The 20,617-nt window shown below is 46.0% G+C and overlaps 1 protein-coding gene and 1 long non-coding RNA gene across 2 annotated transcripts; one reads left to right on the top strand and one right to left on the bottom strand.

Moving 5' to 3' along the window:
• Window positions 1-562: 562 nt before the first annotated feature.
• On the top strand, window positions 563-16,914 carry card19 (caspase recruitment domain family member 19). Its single transcript, XM_033036531.1, has 6 exons — window positions 563-632; window positions 2,096-2,232; window positions 6,181-6,334; window positions 8,228-8,296; window positions 15,524-15,595; window positions 16,106-16,914. Exons 1-6 carry the CDS (start codon window positions 626-628, stop codon window positions 16,210-16,212), a joined length of 546 nt encoding a protein of 181 aa, XP_032892422.1. The 5' UTR covers window positions 563-625; the 3' UTR covers window positions 16,213-16,914.
• Window positions 16,915-17,135: 221 nt separating this feature from the next.
• LOC116983020 lies at window positions 17,136-17,586 on the bottom strand. Its single transcript, XR_004414597.1, has 3 exons — window positions 17,502-17,586; window positions 17,387-17,432; window positions 17,136-17,340 (listed from the first exon to the last, which is right to left on the bottom strand). It is a non-coding gene; the product is annotated as an uncharacterized LOC116983020 (long non-coding RNA).
• Window positions 17,587-20,617: the final 3,031 nt, after the last annotated feature.

The raw sequence follows: 20,617 nt of genomic DNA, 5'->3' as shown, positions 1-20,617 counted from the left end.
TACCAGAAGCTCTGGTTCTTTCATGGAGTCATAGAGTGATACAGTGTGGAAACAGGCCCTTCGGCCCGCCTCTCCTAGCCTACTAAGATGTCTTTCAAACTCCCGTTTGCCTGCAATTTGCCCATATTCCTCTCAGCATTTCCCTAAACACACACCCACACACACCCACACACACGTGCACACACACATACACACACACACGTGCACACACACGTACACACATACATAGACACATACATAGACACCCACACACCCACACACACACACACACCCACACACACCCCCACACACACACACACACACACACACACACACACACACACACACACCCACACACACATTCACACACACACCCAGACACACACACCCATACACACACACGCATACACACACACACACACACACATACACCCACACACACATACACACACACACGTACACCCACACACACGTACACACACACACACATACATACATACATACATACACACACACACACATTCCCACACACACCCCCACATACACACACACATACACTGCCGGCGCTGCCAGGCGGGGCGGTTCCAGCAGTAGCGGGGGGCGGGGAGGAGACGCGGAAGTGCGGGGCCTGCGAGCGACAGACGCCATGGCAGGTCAGTGTCAGTGTCAGTGTCATTGCGGGCCGGTCCCGGTTTCTCCCCCCCGGCTTCACCTCCAGCCGCCGCTTTAACCTTGGCGTCGAGACGGGAGCGTCCGGTGGTCACGGAGCCCCCCCCCCCCGTACTACACTGTACCCCCTCTACTTAACCCAGACCCCCGCACCAACCCCACAGCAACCGGCTGAGGTTTAGACTAAACTGGAGGTTGTTGTGTGTGTGGGTAGTTGTGTGTGTGTGGGTAGTTGTGTGTGTGTGGGTTGTGTGTGTGGGTTGTTGTGAGGGTTGTTGTGTGTGGGGGTTATGTGTGGGGGGGTTGTTGTGTGTGTGGGGGTTGTTGTGTGTGGGGGTTGTTGTGTGTGTGGGGGTTGTTGTGTGTGTGGGGGTTGTTGTGTGTGTGGGGGTGTTGTGTGTGTGGGTTGTTGTGTGTGTGTGGGTTGTTGTGTGGGTTGTTGTGTGTGTGGGGGTTGTTGTGTGTGGGGGTTGTGTGTGTGGGGGTTGTGTGTGTGGGGGTTGTTGTGTGTGTGGGGGTTGTTGTGTGTGTGGGGGTTGTTGTGTGTGTGGGGGTTGTTGTGTGTGTGGGGGTTGTTGTGTGTGTGGGGGTTGTTGTGTGTGTGGGGGTTGTTGTGTGTGTGGGGGTTGTTGTGTGTGGGGGTTGTTGTGTGTGGGGGTTGTGTGTGAGTTGTTGTCATCTGTTCCGATATAAAACGCGTCCTGTAGCTAAATAATTAGTGTTTACGTGGCTGGCGGGACCCGGCGCGGGGAGTAACTGAGAGCGGGGGCGGCTCCGACAGACGGGCCGAACTCCCAAAGCAATAATGTGAAATAAAAGCAGGCGGCGTGTCAGCGTCATGTGGGACAGGGCAGCGCCATGAATCACAGTATCAGACCCGGTTACTGGCGGAAACGATGGGCCGAGCGGCTCCAGATCGTGTTGTGGACTGAAGCTCTGTCTATTCTCCCCCCCCCCCACCCCCCCCACTCTCAGTCTGGAGAACGGTCCCCACCCCAAACATCACCTGCCTCTAATGCTGCCTGACCCGCTGAGTTACTCCAGCACTCTGTATACTACTCTGTGTGTGGTTTTGTAATGATGTGAGTTGTTCCATCTGATGATAAATGGAGTTGGTGGTTGCTGCAGTGGCACTGATATTGTGTACATGGTACACTAGTGCTGTGTCCACTGTACACCGTGTCCACTGTACACCGTGTCCACTGTACACCGTGTCCACTGTACGCCGTGTCCACTGTACGCCGTGTCCACTGTACGCCGTGTCCACTACGCCGTGTCCACTACGCCGTGTCCACTGTACGCCGTGTCCACTGTACGCCCTGTCCACTACGCCGTGTCCACTACGCCGTGTCCACTGTACGCCCTGTCCACTGTATGCCGTGTCCACTGTACGCCGTGTCCACTGTACGCCGTGTCCACTATACACTGATGTTGTGGTATTCCACAGACCACTGCAGGCGACTGGACATGGACAGAGAGTTCCTGTCGAGGGAGGATGCTCTCAGTGAGAGACTGATGGACAGAATCGTTCTTCACCTCTTCAGAATCTACCCGCAAATTCTGAACAATTCTGAAGCTGAAGCGGTAGGGGATCACGTGCTCTAAACCATGTGTTGTCTTACAGAACAATGAGCAGCAACAGCAACAGGCTCTTTGTCCCAAAATGCAGAGTGTATCGCGTGGATTGTTGAAGGCTGATCTTGGGGAGGGGGGTGTATGAAATCATGAGGGGAATAGACAGGGGGAATGCACAGAGTCTTTTACCCAGAGTGGGGGAATCAAGAACCAGAGCACAGAGGTTTAAGGTGAGCGGGGAAAGACAGCATGTGCTGCCTTGCTGTAGTCTGTGTGGCACAAGTCTACACCAATAGGCCCCGACCACGGGTGAACAAGAGGAAGAGGACTGAACACTGTGTCCATTATACACTGTGTCCACTGTATACACCGTGTCCATTATACACTGTGTCCACTATACACCGTGTCCATTATACACTGTCCACTATACACTGTGTCCATTATACACTGTGTCCACTGTATACACTGTGTCCACTGTATACACTGTGTCCACTGTATACACTGTGTCCACTATACACTGTGTCCACTGTATACACTGTGTCCACTGTATACACTGTGTCCACTATACACTGTGTCCACTATACACTGTGTCCACTGTACACTGTGTCCACTGTGTACACTGTGTCCACTATACACTGTGTCCACTATACACTGTGTCCACTGTATACACTGTGTCCACTGTATACACTGTGTCCACTGTATACACGGTGTCCATTATACACTGTGTCCACTGTATACACTGTGTCCACTGTATGTCCATTGTATACACTGTGTCCATTATACACTGTGTCCATTGTACACTGTGTCCATTGTACACTGTGTCCACTGTATACACTGTGTCCACTGTATACACTGTTCACTGTATACACGGTGTCCACTGTACACGGTGTCCACTGTATACACTGTGTCCACTGTACACTGTGTCCACTGTATACACTGTGTCCACTGTATACACTGTGTCCACTGTATACACTGTGTCCACTGTATACACTGTGTCCACTGTATACACTGTGTCCACTGTACAATGTGTCCACTGTATACACTGTGTCCACTGTATACACTGTGTCCACTGTATACACTGTGTCCACTGTATACACTGTGTCCACTATACACTGTGTCCACTATACACTGTGTCCATTATACACTGTGTCCACTGTATACACTGTGTCCACTATACACTGTGTCCACTGTATACACTGTGTCCATTATACACTGTGTCCACTGTATACACTGTGTCCACTATACACTGTGTCCACTATACACTGTGTCCACTATACACTGTGTCCATTATACACTGTGTCCACTGTCTACACTGTGTCCACTGTATACACTGTGTCCACTATACACTGTGTCCACTGTATACACTGTGTCCACTGTATACACTGTGTCCACTGTATACACTGTGTCCACTATACACTGTGTCCACTATACACTGTCCCCACTGTATACACTGTGTCCACTGTACACGGTGTCCACTGTACACTGTGTCCATTGTACACTGTGTCCACTGTACACTGTGTCCATTATACACTGTGTCCATTGTACACTGTCCACTGTATACACTGTGTCCACTGTATACACTGTGTCCACTGTATACACTGTGTCCACTGTATACACTGTGTCCACTATACACTGTGTCCACTGTATACACTGTGTCCACTATACACTGTGTCCACTGTATACACTGTGTCCACTGTATACACTGTGTCCACTGTATGTCCATTTTATACACTGTGTCCATTGTACACTGTGTCCACTGTACACTGTGTCCACTGTATACACTGTGTCCATTATACACTGTGTCCACTATACACGGTGTCCATTATTTACTGTGTCCACTGTATACACTGTGTCCACTGTATGTCCATTGTATACACTGTGTCCATTATACACTGTGTCCATTGTACACTGTGTCCACTGTATACACTGTGTCCACTGTATACACTGTGTCCACTGTATGTCCATTGTATACACTGTGTCCATTGTACACTGTGTCCACTGTACACTGTGTCCACTGTACACTGTGTCCACTGTATACACTGTGTCCACTGTATACACGGTGTCCACTGTACACTGTGTCCACTGTACACTGTGTCCACTGTATACACTGTCCACTGTATACACTGTGTCCACTATACACTGTGTCCACTATACACTGTGTCCACTGTACACTGTGTCCACTATACACTGTGTCCACTATACACTGTGTCCACTGTATACACTGTGTCCACTGTATACACTGTGTCCACTGTACACTGTGTCCACTGTACACTGTGTCCACTGTACACTGTGTCCACTGTATACACGGTGTCCACTATACACACTGTGTCCACTGTATACACTGTGTCCACTATACACTGTGTCCACTATACACTGTGTCCACTATACACTGTGTTCACTGCATACACTGTGTCCACTGCATACACTGTGTCCACTGCATACACTGTGTCCACTGCATACACTGTGTCCACTGCATACACTGTGTCCACTGTATACACTGTGTCCACTGTATACACTGTGTCCACTGTATACACTGTGTCCACTGTATACACTGTGTCCACTGTATACACTGTGTCCACTGTATACACTGTGTCCACTGTATACACTGTGTCCACTATACACTGTGTCCACTATACACTGTGTCCACTATACACTGTGTCCACTGTATACACTGTGTCCACTATACACTGTGTCCACTGTATACACTGTGTCCACTGTATACACTGTGTCCACTGTACAATGTGTCCACTGTATACACTGTGTCCACTATACACTGTGTCCACTGTATACACTGTGTCCACTGTATACACTGTGTCCACTATACACTGTGTCCATTATACACTGTGTCCACTGTATACACTGTGTCCACTGTATACACTGTGTCCACTATACACTGTTTCCATTATACACTGTGTCCACTGTATACACTGTGTCCACTATACACTGTGTCCATTATACACTGTGTCCACTGTATACACTGTGTCCACTGTATACACTGTGTCCACTGTATACACTGTGTCCACTATACACTGTGTCCACTGTATACACTGTGTCCACTATACACTGTGTCCACTATACACTGTGTCCACTGTATACACTGTGTCCACTATACACTGTGTCCACTGTATACACTGTGTCCACTGTATACACTGTGTCCACTGTACACTGTGTCCACTGTACACTGTGTCCATTGTACACTGTGTCCACTGTACACTGTGTCCATTGTACACTGTGTCCATTGTACACTGTGTCCACTGTACACTGTGTCCATTGTACACTGTGTCCATTGTACACTGTGTCCACTGTATACACTGTGTCCACTGTATACACTGTGTCCACTGTACACTGTGTCCATTGTACACTGTGTCCACTGTACACTGTGTCCATTGTACACTGTGTCCATTGTACACTGTGTCCACTGTACACTGTGTCCACTGTACACTGTGTCCACTACACACTGTGTCCACTATATACACTGTCCACTATACACTGTGTCCACTGTATACACTGTCCACTATACACGGTGTCCACTCTATACACTGTGTCCACTATACACTGTGTCCACTATACACTGTGTCCACTGTATACACTGTGTCCACTGTATACACTGTCCACTATACACTGTGTCCACCACGGGTGAACAAGAGGAAGAGGACTCAACTTTGTTGCCTTCCCTCTCAGTGGGAAACGCTGGTCTGCTGTGGGGGGATGTTTTATGTTTTATGTTAAATTCTATAGTGTTGTGTTTATCTTATTTGTGTGCTGCATGGTAACTGACATTTCACTGGACCAATTGGTGTTTGTGACAATAAATGTCCTTTGTCCATCTTGGGTTCAGACATTCCCAGCTAATTTTTGACAAGAATCTAAGATGAGAGTTTTACCAATGACCTGAAACTTCTAGTGTGTTTCTTCTCTGGTGATGTTGAAACTGAAGCTTGTGTTTTGTCCCAGTAGTTCCGCAGTCTCAATGCTCCTGTACACATTCGCATCTCTGACCTCCTTCAGCACCTGCAGAGTCAGAGTAATAAAGCTTGCAAGGAATTTTATAATGCTTTGGAGTTAAATGATCCTCAGATTTATAAACAGCTTCCAAGCAAACATCCAGGTGGTAAGTTTCAATATCATTAAAATATTAAATAAACTGTCTCTACTTATAGTACTAAATGATATGCAAATTCTCGGTAAACATGAGTTAATTGTGCGGCATTAGCCGTATGAAACAGCAGTGAATCATATCAAGGCTGATACTTATTTAAACAAGAATGTGCCAACCACTGATCTTCTGGCAATGTTATGCTTCTGATAATTGCCTTAACTTGAAAACTGTTGGAAGTTTCCACTATATCACATTTAATAATTTACCAGTGTCCTCACAAGTTCACAAATTAAGGGAGTAGAATTAGGCCATTTGGCCCATGAAGTCTACTCCACCATTCAATCATGGCTGATCTCTGCCACCGAATCCCATTTTCCTCCCTTCTCCCCATAACCCTTGACACCCGTTCTAATCAAGAACTTGGCTATCTCTGCCTTAAAAATGTCCACTGACTTGGCCTCCACAGCCCTCTGTAGCAATGAGATCCATACATTAACTACCCTCTGACTAAAGAAGTTCCTCCTCAACACCTTTTTAAAAGAGCCCCCTTTTAATTCTGAGGCTATGACCTCTGGTCCAAGACTCTCCCACCAGTGGAAATAATCTCTCCACATCCACTATCTCTATGCCTTTCAGTATTCTGTAAGTTTCAATGAAGTCCCCGCTCAACCTTCTAAACTCCAGCGAGTAGAGGCTCAGTGCTGTCAAACGCTCATCATATGCTAACCCACTCATTCCTGGAATCATTCTTGTAAACCTCCTCTGGACCTTCTCCAGAGTCAGCACATCCTTCCTCAGGTATGGTACCTAAATTTGCTCACAATGCTCCAAATGGGGCCTGACCAACACCTAATAAAGCCTCAGCATTACATTTCTGTTTTTAAATCCAGTCCTCTTAATATCAATTCCTTACTACCGATTCAACTTGCAAATTAACTTTTTGGGAGACCTGCACCAGCACTCCCAAATCACTTTGCACCTCCAATTTCTGGATTCTCTCTCCATTTAGAAAATAAACTACGCCTTTATTCTTATTACCAAAATGCATGACTCCCCACTTTGCTATACTAAATATCAGCTGCGACTTTTCTGCCCACTCTCCTAAACTATCCAAGTCCTGCTGCAGAGTCCTTGCTTCCTCTACACTGCCTACCCCTTCACCTATCTTAGCCCTTCATCATCTGCAAACTTGGCCACAAAGTCTTCAATCCCTTTGTCCAAATCGTTAATATACAACATGAAGAGAAGCGGCCCCATCACCGACCCATGCGGAACTTCACTTTTCACTGGCAGCCAACCTGAAAAAGCGCCTTTTATTGCAACTGTTTGCCTTCTGCCATCCAGCCAACTCGCTATCCATGCTAGTATCTTCCCTTCAATACCATGGGCTCTCATCATCCCTAGCAGCCTAACGTATGGCACCTTGTCGAAGGCCTTCTGAAAATCTAGGTAAACAACATCTACAGCCTCCCCTCTGTCTTTCAGCTATTAACTTCCTCAAAGAACTCCAGCAGATTTGTCAGGCAAGATCTTCCCTTCACAAAACCATGTTGACTTTGACCTATTTTATGGTGAAGTAGATTGGGCCAAAGGGATAGGATTTGGCTGATTGCAAAGCAATTAAAACTGGACAAGCTCTGTAGAGATTTCTTGCATCCGGTGACTCTCCCAATGCTAAGTGGAACATTGATCTCATTCTCATTTCACTAACGCAAGACCTCCTTGAGGAAATAATGATCCTATATGTTTTCTCGCTCCCCGATGTAAGGACAAGTTTGACAAATAATTTGTTCAGATGTCCTTGAAAGCCTTACGAGGAGTGATTGCTGTGACTAGTGTGACATTGTGGTGAGCAAGCTTATACAGTGCAGATTAATGGAGCAACTGACTGACTTACTTTCACAGAAACAACAAGGTCAGTAGCAACCAACATGGATATCTACCACAGGGAGAGATACATACTCAATAACAGGGGTAAGTTAATGTAACAATGTGCAAACTTCTTGTTTATCGCCTTTTATATTTTGTCAAAATGATACAAGATTCAGGGTAAGTCGTAGAACATCCTGTTTGGGATTACTAGTTGCATCATATCATCATCCTTCTGCCAGTCTGCTCATTGCAACCAAGGTGCCAACATAAGCTAGTTACAAATCATGTTCCTCTAAACCTTTCCTATCCGTGTACTTGTCCAAGTGTCTTTTAAATGTTGTATTTGTACTTGCCTCTTGGTCTGGGCACTGGTTCTATTTATCCACCAACCTCCCTGTGGAAAACCTGCCCCTCATTATGCCCCCATGCAGGGGCGGAAAACCTGGGGGGGGGGGGGGGCCAGAGGGGACACGTCCCCCCCAAGTTTTTGTAATCTGGATTTTAAAACCCGCGAGACAGTGGGGGTGGGACTGAAGATCGAGCGCGCCGATTGGACGAGAGAGACGTCGGTCAGCAGGCAATGTGGGTGGGACATGATAATTCAGCGCGATGATTGGAGGAGGAAGAACAGTCTGGCAGGGGGTGACAGGGACATTAATAGCTCCTTGCAAACGAACCGAGAAGGTGGGAGAGGCGGTTAATGCTTGTAGGGACACTTGAGGAGTGGGACTAGATGTAGCAACGAAGAAAGCTGCGGCTTGGCATTATATGTATAACAGCTGCACTTCCCTGCAACGAACTAACTCGACCTGCAGATCCCGCTCGTGGAGGGAGGGATGGCGCAAGGCCGCCATGTTGTGATTTTCTCTCCACAGAGACAGAGACAGAGACAGAGGAGTAGAGGGAGGAAAAAAAAAAGGAGACGAAGCGGAGGGGCTCTCGAGAGCGTGGCGGGATTCTAGAGGCCCATGGCTTCAGGGAGTGGTGGGGCTGAGGGTGGTGGGTGGCAGACTGTAGGTAAGGTAAAGGGGGGCTCTAAGAGAGAGGCATCGAGCGAAAGACCCGAAATGTCAGGAGATGAAGGAAGTAAAGTTAGGAGAACTAGAATTATTGAAGAATTCGTCGTGCTGTTTAAAGTTAAAGGAACAAATCAAGGAGATGCAGGATTTAGAGCAGTGAATCCATTAAAAATTACCACCGCTTTGGAGAGCCAGATAGGCAGGGATTTTCAGGCTAAGATTCTGTATAATGGGATGTTAAGAGTTTGTTGCAAAGACAGAAAACTGTTTAATGATGCTAGGGGTGTGGGGAAATTGGTGGTCAAGGTGGAGAGTTTGGTCCCTAGAGGAAGACAGCCGGAAATAAAGGGAGTGGTGTATGGGATGTATGATGGCTTGTCTGAGAAGGAGATCTTAGAAAACGTTGAGGGGGCCCAGGTAACTGATGTTGTGAGATTTAAGAGTAGGAATGGAGTCAGGGACCCGCCGGACCTGCTTACGTTCAAAGATGGAGTACTGCCACAGAGAGTGTTTCTTGGGACTATGGCGTATCAAGTGAGGGAGTACATTAAACCACCGTTGCGCTGCTATAACTGTCAGAGGTTTGGACATGTTGCGGGGTCTTGTCGGGGTAAAAGAAAGTGCGCAAAGTGCGGTGGAGATCATGTAATACAAAATTGCAAGGCAGAGACTCCTAAGTGCCCTAACTGTGATGGGGATCATGCAGCAGGGTTTCGTGGTTGTGAGCGCTTTGTTCAGGCGAAGCGAGTGCAGGAAGTGAAGGATCAGAACAACGTGTCATATGCAGAGGCAGCTCAAAGGGTGGCTAGAGAACGCGGAGATGTGAGCGCTGGGACTAGAGTGGTGCTAGGAAGCCAGATCACTGTGCCAAACTTGCCGTCGGCTTTTCCATCTGACATATTGATTTTTAATAAGGAGTCATTTCTGTCTTTTGTTTCTGATGTGCTGGTAGGAGCTAAGAAAGCAGCTAACCGGTCAGATATCATCAGGTTAGTGGCGGGGGCAGCTGAAAGGTTCCTCAGTGTAAAGCAGTTGCCAGAAAAGTTGCATCAATACATGACGGAGAGTCAGTGTATGGAGAGGTCACAGTTGTCGAGAGCTAGCAGTATGGAGTATGTCAGTGAGGTGGATGATGGTGATCCTCATTAACACCATAATGTTTTATATACTTCAATGGAACGCCCGGAGTCTGATTGGAAATGGTCAAGAGTTAAAGAGATTTGTTGATGAATTGAAAGAAGCACCAGAATTAATATGTATCCAAGAGACATGGTTAAAGCCCTGTCTAGATTTTGTAATTCCAGGTTATGAATGTGTGCGATTAGATAGGTCTGATAGATCAGGTGGGGGTTGTGCAACTTTTGTTAAGACTGGGTTGCAGTATAGGAAAGTTGACATTAATTCTAATCTTGAGGTTTTGGCTGTGGAAGTTAGGAGCGGCCAGAATTCTATCACTGTGATAAATTATTATAACCCCTGTCAACCCTTGATATTGTCAGATTTTGATGAGATCATGGAGAAGGTAAGGTGTCCTGTTATATGGATTGGAGACTTTAATGCACATAATCCTTTATGGGGTAGTGATCACAGGGATAAAAATTGTGTTATTGTTGAAGAATTTCTAGACAAGTATGAGTTGGTATTGTTAAATGATGGAAGGCCGTCTAGGTATAATATTGTGAGAAACACCTGCAGCCACATAGATTTATCAATTGCTTCATCAAATTTAGCAAGAATTGGTGAATGGGATGTAATGGATAGATATACATTGGGTATTGATCATTATCCAATTTTATGTAGGGTTTGGTAGGGATTTGAGGAGAGAAGTGGAAAAGAAAGTCCCTAGATATAACCTTTTTCAGGCCAAATGGGATAAATTCCAAGAGAAGGCTCAAAGTTTAGTTGGAGAGGTTAATAGTGAGGGTTCTGTAGATAGTTGGAATACTTCCATTAGTCTCATGATTCATGAGGCAGCTTGTTGTACTATTCCTGTGAAGCAGGAACCTAGGTCCCGTATGTCTGTTCCTTGATGGAATAAAGAATGTGATGAAGCTGTAAGGAATAGGAATATAGCCTATCGAAAATTAAGAAAGTATCCAATTTTGGTCAATGCAATGGAGTACAAGCGGCTAAGGGCAGTAGCAAGACGAGTTGTAAAGGATGCAAAGAGGAATAGTTGGAGGAAGTTTTGTGGTACGCTAGGCCCGGAAACTCCAGTAAGGCATTTGTGGTCAGCTGTGCGTAGAATGTCAAGAGTATACAAAAGAAGTTTGTTACCAGTGTTGCAGAAGGGTGAGGTGGTAGCAGTCTCCAATAAGGAAAAAGCAGACATGTGTGTTGACAGTTTTCAAGCAGTGCATAGATCAGAGAGCATGGAAGTGGAGAGGTGTAGAAAGAGAACTGAGCTGATGGCAGTTAATCAGTGGAAGCTGGAGAGGAGTTAAGTAAATGATAATACCTTTAATCTGTTTTTTACCATAAAAGAGTTGAAGCATGCAATTATGTCTGGGGCAAATACCACCCCGGGGAGATAGGTTGTCGTATGAGTTATTTAAACATCTGGATGATATTGTACTTGATGAAATTTTAGCTTTGTTTAATACTGTGTGGGCAGAGGGTTATTTACCAAAGGAATGGAAACATGCAGTCGTGGTCCCTATTTTAAAACCAGGCAAAGAGGCATCTGACCCTAGTTCATATCGCCCTATAGCGCTCACAGCAGTGCTCTGTAAAATTATGGAGAGGATGGTAACCAACAGACAAGTTTATTTTTTAGAAACCAGAGGACTATTTGTTGATGTACAGAATGGCTTTAGGAATGGAAGGTCTACAATGGAGTCAGTATCAGTTTTGGATCAGGATATTAAAAGGGCATTTAGAAGCAAGGAAACAGTAATGAGTGTATTCCTTGATATTGAGAAGGCATATGATTCTTTGTGGAAGGAGGGATTAATGATTAAAATGTTTGACTTGGGAGTCATGGGATGAATGTTCAACTGGATTAAGGATTTGTTATTGAATAGAACAATACAAGTAATGGTTGGTAGTGTCAGCTCAGATACTGTAGAAATAGAGAATGGAACCCCGCAGGGAAGTGTTATCAGTCCAGTTTTATTTAATATCATGATAAACGACATATTTTGTAAATTAGAGAGAGGATTTGGTCTGTCTTTGTTTGCAGATGACGGGGCCATCTGGAAAAGAGGTCGTAATGTGGAGTTTGTTTTAAAACAGATTCAAAGAGTATTAGTGTCTGTAGAGGAATGGGGGAACACATGGGGCTTTAAAATCTCTGCCTCTAAGACTAAATATATGGTATTTGGTTTTAAAAGAAAGTTACCTAAGTTAGGGCTGTATATGTATGGGTCTCTATTGGAGAAGGTAAAGGTTTTTAAGTTTTTGGGTGTTTGGTTTGAAGCGTGTATGACTTGGGCTGTGCATGTAGGTAAAATTGTGTTGAAGTGTGAAAAAGTTCTGAATGTTATGAGAAGTCTGGTTGGGTGTGAGTGGGGGGCCAACAGGGAGACAATGCTGCTAATTTATCAGGCCATGATCAGATCTTCTCTTGACTATGGGTGTTTTGTGTATGGGTCTGCGTCTAAAACTGTTCTGGCTAGGCTAGATGTGTTGCAGGCAAAGGCTTTGAGGCTTTGCTGTGGAGCCTTCAGGACTTCCCCAGTCCCTGCCCTGATTGTTGAAATGGGAGAAATGCCCTTATGGTTAAGGCGCATTAAGCTAGGGTTACATTACTGGGCTAAACTTTGTGGGTGTAATGATACCTTCCCAGCAAGGTGTTTGTTGCAAGAGGTTGATGATGGTAACAAATATAACACATTTTTTGTCATTATAAATCAGTGGGCTAAGAAGCTGGGTTTGGAACAAGGGGGTATTATAGAGCATACAAATAAGGCTACCTGTGCCTTATTGGGTTCTTCCTGAACTGTTTATTGAGCTTGCTTTTCTTCAGGAAAAAGATAAGCACGAGGTGACTCCAAGAATAGTGGAATATCTTAATTCAATCAGTGAGAGCACTTTGATTGTTTTTACAGATGGATCTAAAGATCCAGTTAGTGGGAGAGCTGGGTTTGGAGTGTATGTGGAGCAGCTTGTGTTGAAGATTGGACGGCGCATTTCTGATGGAAGCTCTGTTCTCACGACTGAATTAATGGCAATTCAATGGGGTCTATGGTGGATTGAGGAAGCCAGTTTTAGAGAAGTCATTATCTGTTCTGATTCTGCAGCTGCTCTTGAAACTTTAAGAGTAGGGAAATCTAAAGCTCGTCCTGACATTCTAAATGAAATCTTGAGTGTGTTTTCTAGAATTGGGTTTGCGTGTAACATCACTTTTTGCTGGGTTCCCGGGCATGCTGGGGTGAGTGGGAATGAGCAGGTGGACCTCATAGCAAAGGAGAGTTTAAGAAGATAAATAGATATCCATGTATTATTGGGGAGAGTGGAACTGAGAGAAATAATTAAAGAGGGCTTAACAAAAGAATGGCAGAGAGGATGGGAAATGGAAGTCAGGGGTAGACACTACTTTTCTATACAATCTGAAGTTAGGAAATATGTTTCTGTACATCTCTGTCCCGTAGGGACTCAGTTAAACTGTGTAGATTGAGGTTGGGACACTGTGGGTTAAATTACTATTTGTGCATTGTAGGGAAACATGTTTCTGGCTTGTGTGAATGTGGGAGTAATGAGACAGTTAAGCATGTTTTCCTAGAATGTAAAAAGTACAGGGTAGAAAGAAAGGTATTGTTTGTTAGACTGACAGGACTTGGAGTTGAGGCTTTTTCTGTTTCATCTTTGTTTGGACAGTGAGAAACATCAACTGATATCCAGGGCTGTTCTTCAATTCCTGCAAGTTACAGGACTGTATGTAAGAATTTAGTTCAAACTTTGACCTGTGGAGGGCAGTAATACGCTTAGCAGCGTCTACACTACCGGAATCCTACAAGAAGAAGAGGAGGGAGGAGTGGGGGGGGGGGTGGGCCTGAGGATAGAGTGCGGTGATTGGAGGAGGGAGATGTGGCACAGACCTGCGTTTCATCCTTAGCCAGGATCGATCCCGGCCGGGTCTCCGGCGCTGTCCCGAGTGCCCCCCCCCCCCTACGGGTGGCCAGAGAGATCCTCCGCTATAGGATCTTTGGTCGGTAGTCGGAACGGAGTGGTGCCCCCAGGCCCATAGCCAGCGCAGAGAAGCAGCGCTAAACCAGGTCAACTCTGCCTGTCCCGCCAGGTGAGCCTATAGCCCTTCCTGGACTTGCGGGAAATATGGCCAGCGCGGAGAAGCAGCGCTGGTGTCCCGTCAGTCCAGACAGGGCTGTAGTTAACCCGGTGAGACAGGCAGAGTTGAGCTGCATTTAGCGCTGGATTTAGCCTCCGAAGCCTCGCGCGCGTGTGTGAGTGTGTGCATGCGCGCTTGGCCGCCAAAAAATTGTGTCCCCCGTCGCCTCCATGTTTTGATAGCGAGTTCCGCTCTTGGCCCCATGAACCTCTACAAGACCGCTCCTCAGCCACCTTCACTGCAAGGAGAACAATCCCAGCCTCCCCAGTCTCTCTTTGTAACTCAAGTCCTCAGTTCCAGTAATATCCTTCTCTCTTTGCCCGTCATGGGTATTGTTGAACTTGTCAGAGTCTGGCTTCCTTTATGTTTTCAAACCCCTTGGCAGAGGATCGTTATGTGTTGTCCATGAATAAATGAATGAATGAATGAATGAATGAATGAATGAATGAATGAATGAATGAATGAATGAATGAATGAATGAATACACCGTTAGATACTTTATGAATAATCCATGAAAGTAAAAAGTCACAAATGTAATCCGGTGAATCCCACCTGTCCCAAACTGCAGTGCAAATGATGATTCTGAGGAGGTGCTGTTTGGGAGAGAAAGATTAAAAGTTGTAAAATATACTGACATTTAACTCTTGATCCTAAATATATTCTTTAAAATATCAAATGATACATTTGATCTAGTTCTGCTAGCTGCAAACTTGTGAGAATTAAAAGTGTTGTCAAGTATTTCATTCAACCACAGAGTGTCGTGTTAGAGGGAGCTGGAGCATATTATTGCTCATCCACAAATGAACCCAAGATGAGCCTTGGACTTCAGAATTATTTTCTATTCACTTGAGCCTACTCAATAATTAGCTGTTGGAGTAAACTATATCTGGCCCAGCATTCTGAGTTGGACTTTTATTATAAAATCCAGAATTTGTTTTACTGGGTGTTGCAAGTAAGGATTTAATTGTTAGTTTTGGTACATATTACAATTAAACACGCTGTCTCTTGCCTCGTTTCTTTCAGGTCCGGTCTTTTTTCTGGCGTGCTTTAGTGTTGCAGCGGGATTATCTATCGTGCTTTATTATTGTAAGGAAGGTAAGGAAAATGATGATTTAAAATAGTTTGGGAATGTGGAAACAAAAAACTGCAGATGCTTGTTGATGGAGAAGGACTAACACTGACCCAAAACATCACCTATCCATGTTCTCCAGAGATGCTGCCTGACCCGCTGAGTTACTCCAGCACTCTGTGAAACGTCACCTATCCATGTTCTCTCAACGGGTCAGGCAGCATCTGTAGAGAACATTGTTCATCTGACATCGAAACCTATTCAAGGTTTTATAATAACAAGGTTTGATCAGCATAGAGCCACAGCCATTGGCTGCCAATGCAATGATATAATACAGAGGAGAAATAGTTCTTTGCTAGATTTCCCTGAAGACGACATGAATTTGTCGGCTTCTTCGGGTTAATTTATTAATTTGTAACAAATATAAATTATTCATGCAATTCATCACTTATTGGAAAATTACAGCTGTTAGGAATCAGATCAGCAATTTATGAAATTGATATTGCCCAGTAATTTATGTATCATTCTATCTGCAGAAACTAAATTTGAAAGTGTTGCAAAGAAAATAGTGGGATTCTCTTCTCTGGGATTTGGCCGAAGAGCCAGAAGATTCTTCCTTGCGTACCTGGAAGCCCGGTCGTAAAGGAACGTGTGGGGATGTAGAAGCTGCCGCCACTCTGCAGGGAAGTTCTTCCATTGATACCAAAGACATAACGTTTCATTTACACAAAGTATATGCACTTGTCATGTTTATACTGGGGCCCAAAGATCATAGAGTGGAGCTTTGGGGCCAGTACTCCAGAAACCCTCTGAAGGCAACGAGATACAATAAGCAATGTTAATGCATTTGGCCCGCACACGTTGAACGGACACAAAGTTATAATTTTAATGAAAATACTGTAAGCTTTAAGCAGCTACTTTGGATATTTTACTTAAGCCTGAGGTAAATCACCAAGTGTTCAGGGATTGTTACTTTCTGATATTTCCCTAGATGACGTTGTTGCTGATGGTGTGGTTACATGGATGCTACATTGACACGCGTGTGTGGAGGCAGACATCATACATGAGAGCACCAGAGCTCAGACAGTGAGCTCGCACCATCTCATATTACTGACTTTCCTGTGAAAGAGAAGGCAGGTCTTGGCCCAGGAAGTATTCCTGAGTTCCCAGAGTTACATTGTAGTTGAGGAACAAACCGAGGCACATTGTAAACATTGTGGAGGTGGGAGAGTGAACAACACAATGCTACACCAGGGGAAACAATTCCTCACATTCACCCAGTAGCACCCAACACCTGCACATGCTCCCTGCAGCCCACCTCCCCAACCCTCACTCCCCCCCCTCCCCAATCCTCACTCCCCCCCTCCCCGCAGCCCACCTCCCCAACCCTCACTCTCCCCCTCCCCCCTCCCCCCCTCCCCCCCTCCCCAACCCTCACTCCCCCCCTCCCCAACCCTCACTCCCGCTCCCCCTCCCCGCTCCCCCCTTCCAGCTCACCACTCCCCACCCCCCACTTCCCCTGTTCCCCACTATCGCCCCCCCTCCCCCCCCCCCCCCCCCCAGCCAAACATTGGGGTTTATTCTCGCCCAATATGAAAGAGATTTTGTTACAGATGAGCAATTGTCCACGTTAGCGAAGCTGCTGCTTGTCAGGACCTCAAGCCACGGCCAGTGATGACCTCTAGCTGTGGCCAGTGATGACCTCTAGCTGTGGCCAGTGATGACCTCTAGCTGTGGCCAGTGATGACCTCTAGCTGTGGCCAGTGATGACCTCTAGCTGTGGCCAACAATGACCTCTAGCTGCGGCCAACAATGACCTCTATCTGTGGCCAGTGATGACCTCTAGCTGTGGCCAATGATGACCTCTAGCTGTGGCCAACAATCACCTCTAGCTGTGGCCAACAATGACCTCTAGCTGTGGCCAGTGATGACCTCTAGCTGTGGCCAGTGATGACCTCTAGCCACAGCACTACACTACACTGTCTAATGAGAGAACATTCATCAACCTTTTACAATTAAGACACTATTCCCCTCGAGCTATCAAACAGAAGATATTTAATAGTGATTACGAAGCTAAAACATGTTTGTGCAATTGTCTAATGTACTTTTTATTCTCAATTAAGTTTATATTAAAATTTGAAAGAATAATCTGATTATAATCCTGCCACCCCATGCCACTGCTACTGTAGATACATACAGTGCCGTGGGAAGCATTGTGAGGCCAGCAGCATAATCTGCAGCAGATGAGGCATTTTCAAGGATCAGGTATATATATTTTTGCAGATTGGTAGAGTTTGAATTAGATTAAAATGGTCTGGAATCCTGCAGAAGAATGTGGCCCCACTGTGGTCTCTGAACTGTAAGGTGACGGTGCTGGAAACTTCAGGGAATATATGCCGTAATATTGTGGTTCATTTATTAGACAAAGACCTGAACCAAAAATGTAAAGCATAAAGGTTGAGTGATGTCAACTTCCATCCTGCTATGCAATTGTTTTGTACTCTATATACTTCAATATTAAAGTTGTTTGCTTCTTGATGTAACTGTTTTGTGATGTATTCTGTATCCAAGGACATTTGCTTGGTACGAGGTTAAGATTAATTGTGAGCAGAGAATGGATGGATGGGAAGGAGAGAGAATCAACTGGAGCACTGTGTGCACACGTATGCACACGCACACACACACATACATGCGCACACACACACGCACACATACACACACACATGCACACACACACACACACACACACACACACATACACACACACATGCACACACACACACACACACATGCACACACACGCACACACTCACACACGCACACACTCACACACGCGCACACACACACACGCACACACACACGTGCACACATGCACACACACGCACACACACACACACGCACACACACGCACACACACACGCGCACACATGCACACACACACGCGCACACACACGCGCTCGCACACACACGTGCACACACACGCGCGCACACACGCGAGCACACACACGCGCGCACACACACGCATACACACACGCACACACACACACACGCACACATGCACATACACACACACATGCATACACACACGCGCACACACACGCGCACAGACACGCATACACACGCATACGCATGCACACGCACACACACACACGCACACACACACATGCATATGCGCATCAGCTGCTTATTTTAGTTTATTGTCACGTGAACCGAGGTACAGTGAAAAGCTTTTTTGTTGCGTGCTAACCAGTCAGCAGAAAGACGATACATGATTACAATTGATCCATTTACAGTGTATAGATACATGATAAGGCATTGAAGGCTCTGCACTCAGCTGGCTCTGTTCCTATCTTTCCAACAGATCCCACTTCATCTCTCTCCACAACCACACCTCTGCTACAGCCACAGTCACTCAAGGCGTTCCCCAAGGCTCCGTACTCGGCCCCCTCCTCTTCATCATCTACATCCTCCCCCTTGGTCAGATACTCCGCCACTTCAACCTGGACTTCCACTGTTACGCCGATGACACCCAGATCTACCTCAGCACCAAATCCCCCCACAACCCCCCCCTCTCCCATATCAACTCCTGTTTGTCAGCTATAAAAACCTGGATGCAACATAACCTCCTCAAACTCAACAGCGATAAGACAGAATTCCTCCTCATAGGCTCCAAAGCCACACTCAGCAAAATCAATAACCCCACTCTCACCATCGACGGCACCACTGTCTCCCCATCTCCCCAGGCCCGCAACCTTGGCGTGATCTTTGATTCCACCCTCTCCCTTGAGCCTCACATCCGCCATGTCATTAAAACCTCCTTCTTTCATCTCCGCAACATCGCCAAACTCAGACCCTCTCTCACACCTCCCGCTGCTGAAAGACTCATCCATGCCTTCATCTCCTTCCGACTGGACTATTGCAACTCACTTCTCCTTGGCATCAGCTCCACCTACATCAACCGACTCCAACTGATCCAGAACGCAGCTGCCCGACTCATCACCCACACCAGATCCTGGCATCACATCACTCCAGTCCTCAAACAACTTCACTGGCTTCCCATCTCCCACCGGATCACCTACAAAATCCTGATCCTCACCTACAAAGCCCTCCACCATCTGGCCCCCCCATATCTCACTGACCTCCTCTCCCCCTACCAACCCTCACGGTCCCTCAGATCCACGTCAGCCGGTCTCCTCTCCATCCACAAGTCCAACCTCCGCAGTTTTGGGGACAGAGCCTTCTCCAGGGCAGCTCCCAGGCTCTGGAACTCCCTCCCCCAACTGATCCGCAATTCCGTGTCCTTCACCATCTTCCAGTCCCGCCTCAAGACCCATCTCTTCACCTCTGCCTATCCTTAGCCCCACGTCCCCCTCCCTTTTCATCTGTGCATTAATTGCCTCATATTGTGTTTTGAATTGTATTCTGTCTTTACTTTGTGTACTAGTCATGTCTCTACTATTTATTTCATTCCCCTTACATGTTTTTCCTCTACCTGCTAAATTTTTGTAAGGCGCCCATAAATAAAATGTATTATTATTATTATTATGATAAGGGAATAACATTTAGTGCAAGGTGAAGCCAGCAAGTCCAATCAAGGATAGTCCGTGGGTCACCAATGAGGTAGATAATAGGATGGTTCAGCTGCTGTTTGGAACTTTGAGTGTAACTAAGCTCGTAGATGTTTCCCATCGAGGCAGTTATGGTGCAGAGAATACACAACCATTGAATGCTTCAATGAAGCAGGGAAACTATGAATTTCTGCTGCGTTGCCTCTGAAGCAGATTGTGTAACTTTGCCAAAACTCTCTTGTTAAAATAAATGTTCAACCCACAGGCATTTGAGAAAGAGGAAGGTTTAAATCCAGCACACAAAATTCAGAAAAGGAGAACCATAGATGCTGCCTCACCCGCTAAGTTTCTCCAGCATTTTTGTCTACAAAGGAGAAGCAGTGAGTGATTACTCTTCTACTGAGACACCTGTCACAGCATTGTAACTTTGGGGCTTTTAAGTCATGCATTTTGAGACAACTTTCAGGATTGTGATTTCAT

The sequence above is a fragment of the Amblyraja radiata genome, chromosome 18 (assembly GCF_010909765.2).
Source record: "Amblyraja radiata isolate CabotCenter1 chromosome 18, sAmbRad1.1.pri, whole genome shotgun sequence".
NCBI lineage: Eukaryota > Metazoa > Chordata > Chondrichthyes > Rajiformes > Rajidae > Amblyraja > Amblyraja radiata.
Note: the sequence above shows the minus strand (reverse complement) of the source record. Positions and strands in the feature narration are given on the sequence as shown.